Genomic DNA, 4,113 nt, shown 5'->3' with positions numbered 1-4,113 from the left:
CTAGATACATTTTGACTGTCTTTTTGGCTTGGTTTATGTGTGTGTGGTACCCATACCCACAGCCCACCCACACACAGATGGTTGTGGACAGTCATATGAGTACTGACTGCGACTTGAGCCTGGGACTTCCGAAGGGCAACAGTGCTCTTTCCTGATGGGCGGTCTCTTCAGCACCCTCTACCTCAGGCTTTTTTAATTTTTATTTTTGTATTTTTGAGGCAGGGTGTCTTGTTAAACCTGGAGCTTGCTATTTCAGTTAGACTAGCTGATTAGCAAGCCCTGGGACCAGTCTGTTTTTGCCCCCCCCCCCGCCCAGTAATGGGGTTACAGATCCATGTCCTCATGCCCAGCTTTGTGTGCGTGTACCCATGCGCATCTCTCCTGAGGCTAAAGGAGGGTTTCTATATTGATTCTGTCACTCTCTGCCTTATTTCTTGGAGACAGGGTTTCTCACTGAACCTGCAGCTCAGTTGGTGGCCAACTAGCCCCCAATGATCCGATCTTCTTATCTCCAGACCTACATAGCACTTAAAGAAACAAATAAAGATGCGGAACACACACATTTCACACCCAGGAATCTCATAAAAAAAAAAAAAAACCACAAAACCAGAATTTTTTTTTTTTTTTTTTTTTGGTTTTTCGAGACAGGGTTTCTCTGTGTAGTCCTGGCTGTCCTGTAGACCAGGCTGGCCTCGAACTCAGAAATCCGCCTGCCTCTGCCTCAGAATTCTTAATATACATGCAAAGGATATGTAAGGTTGAAAGAAAAAGCACCCTGACTTAACGTTATGAGACAAAGGACTTCAAGCACTGCTGTTGAGTTCATTTTGGATTGGCTATTTACTGCTTGGCAAGGGGCGCCTACCCTTAAGAGTGGTTCGTTTTCCTGGTGAGACTTCCTTGAAGAAAATTTAAGTTTTCATTTGGGGGTGGCTATCTGGGTTAGGGATGGGGCACGTATACACTTTTTCTCAGCTAGAGGACCCCATCTGGTGCATATCCTTTGTATGCTGCCACTGTCTTGGAAAGTTTATATGTGTGCCAGCCCTGTTCACACAGAACCTTCAGAAGGCCTTGATTCTCTGGAGTCCTCCACTCAGCCCCTCTGTGTCTTAACACTTTTTTTCTCCCATTCTTTTGCAGAGTTCCCTGAGCCCTGAGGGGAGGCATTTAATGAAGATATTCCCTTTAAGGCCAAGTGTTCCAAGGTCTTTCAGGATGCATATCGCCAGGCTGCGGCTGTGATTCCCATCTGCTTCCGGGAGACTTCTCTGAGGATGGTTGAGCAAGGGAGGGAATCTATGTAACTCCCAAGTTTTAATAAAATCGTTCGTGTTAGGAAGCCACAAGAGGTGGTTTCAGATTAAATTTTGGACTGTACTGAAATTAGAAACTAGCAATCTAGGAGTGAAATGGTCCTAGATAATTTGGGATGACGAACCAAATAGTTGAACCGGTTACTGCACAACGTTGGAATTGAAAGGCCAGAGGTGAGTGTCTAGGCGAGAAGAGGGGCGGGGCGGACGCCGAGGGGTGGAGCTGTCCCTTATAGCTCCTCCGTGACATCACACAGGCTCCGCCCCACGCTGCCCACTCCCGATACTTCTGCGGCTCGCCTGCGCCCCGGAAGCTGCCCCTGCTCGGGGGTCACGATGGGCAGCAAGATGGCTTCCGCCACCAGGGTCGTGCAGGTAAAACCCGGGCCGCTCCCGCGCTTGGAAGGGAGGGAGGGATGGTGCAGACGCAGCGGCAGCGCCGGGAGGAAAGGCGGTGCCAGAGAATGCATCGCGACCGCGGCCCTGAGGAGGGCCAGCGGGTGTGTGTGTCTGATAATGGAACCTCCGGGCTCCAGGGTGGCCCGGAGTAAATCGGGTCTGGCGCCAAGGGTTCGAGGCCCGCGGCGGGTGGTGGCCTCTGGTAGTGTCCGCTCGTGCTCGTCGGAGGTCGGAGGATTCCCCAGCACCTCCTTAGCCCGTAGTCTGCGGACTACGCTGCCCTCCAGCAGTTCGGCCAATCGCTGTTTAATATTGTCCGTGATGTTCGCCAGCCAGCCAATCGGGAGGAAGGCCGTAGCGGGGCGGGGAAGGAAGCAAATCCTGGATCTGACCTGGTGTCCCTTCAAGGACTTGGGAATGGCCGGATAACCGGCCCCTTTGCCTGCTTCCTCCCTTTGAGCTGGTTAGGTTTGATCTCTTCAGGCTCTTGGCTAGAGATGCGGGAATGAGTAAAATCCATGCTATTTAAGTTTGTTACTTACTACTAGTATGTGTGTTTCAGGGTTGGTTTGCCAAACCTTTCTCCACTGTGCTTAGATAGGCAGATATGGTAACATTGCTAATCCACCCATCAATTACTAACTGCTGACAGCTTTTGTATCTACTTCTCCAGCTGTGGTCTCTAAGTAGGAGACGTAAAAATTCATGAGTAAGTGGACACAGAGTTTTTAAATTCTGAACGTGGAGTATTTTAGGATTAATTTTCACTTATAATATGTGCTCTTTTTTGGGCACAAACACATTTTTTTCTCTTGAAGTTGTCTGACCTTTGGAATCATTGCAATGAATAATCTTCAGTTACTCATTCCGTCGGTAGGCACGGAGCATTGAGTACGATTTTGCAAGTACAGAGTAGCTGACAAAGTCTGTTATCCGTCCTATATAACCTCATATGTCAGTAATACATATATATATCTCAGTCTGGAGTGTGGAAAGGAGCAGACATGGTGGCACGCACAATTAATCCTAGCACTCAGGAGGCAGAGGTAGGCACATCTCTTGTGAGATAAGAGACCAGCCTGGTCTACAGAGTGAGGTATAGCCAGAGCTCTGTAGTAAAACTAAGTCTCAAAAAAAAAAAAAAGGTGGTGTGCATGTAGGAATTGATATAGTAAAAGAATATAGTCATTGGAGTGATAAGCATATGAAGACATGCTTGGAAGTTCTTACTTGTCGAGAAAATACAAATTAAAACCAGGAGGGACACATTCACCAGAAGAACTAAAGTGTACTTTTTATTGCTGCACACATCACCACCTCTGAGCAACCCTCAGCCCTTGTTATAAAAAGATGGACAATACCAAGTGGTGACAGGGCAGAAGGCCTTGAAACTCAGAAATCTTTCCTGCTGATTTATTATCCGAGAGTGTCTGTCTATCTGTCTCTACCTACAAAGCCACTTGTCTGAAAATGTTCCAAGAGGATTAAAGAGACAGCTCAGTGGGTAATGTGCTTTCTGCATTGGCCTGAGGTCCGATCCCCGCCCTTACTGGCTGTAGCCGCAGCCTAGAGAGTGAGAGGTGAAGGCTAGCAGGGCTCTAGAACTCGATGGCTCGATCGACTGGTGAGTTGTGGGTTCAGGGCAACTGAAGGAGGAGATCCCGTGTTGACTTTTGAGCTCCACATGCATGTACACACGTTTACACGAAGACACAGATGCACACACAAGCAGAGGCAGGTGAATGGGAGTTTGAAGCCAGCCTGGACAGCCAGGGCCATGTACAGAGTCCCTTCTTAAAGACAAGGAAAGATAAGAAAAGAAAGGAGAAAGAAAAGAAAGGAGAAAGAAAAAGACAACTATTACTCTTAGGCTGGCACTGATGGCTCAGGATGGAGGAGGGGACTTGCTTCTGATGACCTTAGCTTGGTCACAGGGTGGAAGGAGGGAACCAGCTCCTGAAATGACTTCCACATGCACACACACAAATCGTTAAGCAAAAATATTTAAAAAATGTTTTTCACAGCCGGGCGTGGTGGCGCATGCCTTTAATCCCAGTACTCGGGAGGCAGAGGCAGGCGGATTTCTGAGTTCGAGGCCAGCCTGGTCTACAGAGTGAGTTCCAGGACAGCCAGGGCTACACAGAGAAACCTTGTCTCGAAAAACAAAAAAAAACAAAAACAAACAAAAAAATGTTTTTCTAAAATACACATTTCTGTAGATCAAGGAAAAAGCTGAAAGAAGATTTCAATCATTTTAATGGAATTACAGATGTTCTCAGCTAATTTGTATTTTTCTACATTTTTGTTTCCAATTTTTACACAGATTGTGTAGTCAGAACAAGTGTTTTGTTGCTATTTTGTCTTTTTTTTTTTTTTTTTTTTTTTTTTTTTTTTTTTT

General features: G+C 46.8%; 1 protein-coding gene across 2 annotated transcripts in view; it reads left to right on the top strand.

Moving 5' to 3' along the window:
- Positions 1-1,567: 1,567 nt before the first annotated feature.
- Positions 1,568-4,113, top strand: part of Mrps36 (mitochondrial ribosomal protein S36) — a 9,776-nt gene continuing 7,230 nt past the window's right edge. For both annotated transcript variants that reach the window (XM_021208691.2, XM_021208690.2), the window contains exon 1: positions 1,568-1,691. In XM_021208691.2, the coding sequence (XP_021064350.1) occupies positions 1,653-1,691 (39 nt within the window). In that variant the 5' untranslated portion in view covers positions 1,568-1,652. The remainder of the gene's footprint in view (positions 1,692-4,113) is intronic.

Source organism: Mus pahari, chromosome 11 (assembly GCF_900095145.1).
Source record: "Mus pahari chromosome 11, PAHARI_EIJ_v1.1, whole genome shotgun sequence".
Classification (NCBI taxonomy): Eukaryota; Metazoa; Chordata; class Mammalia; order Rodentia; family Muridae; genus Mus; species Mus pahari.
This window is presented reverse-complemented; position numbering and strand designations above follow the sequence as displayed.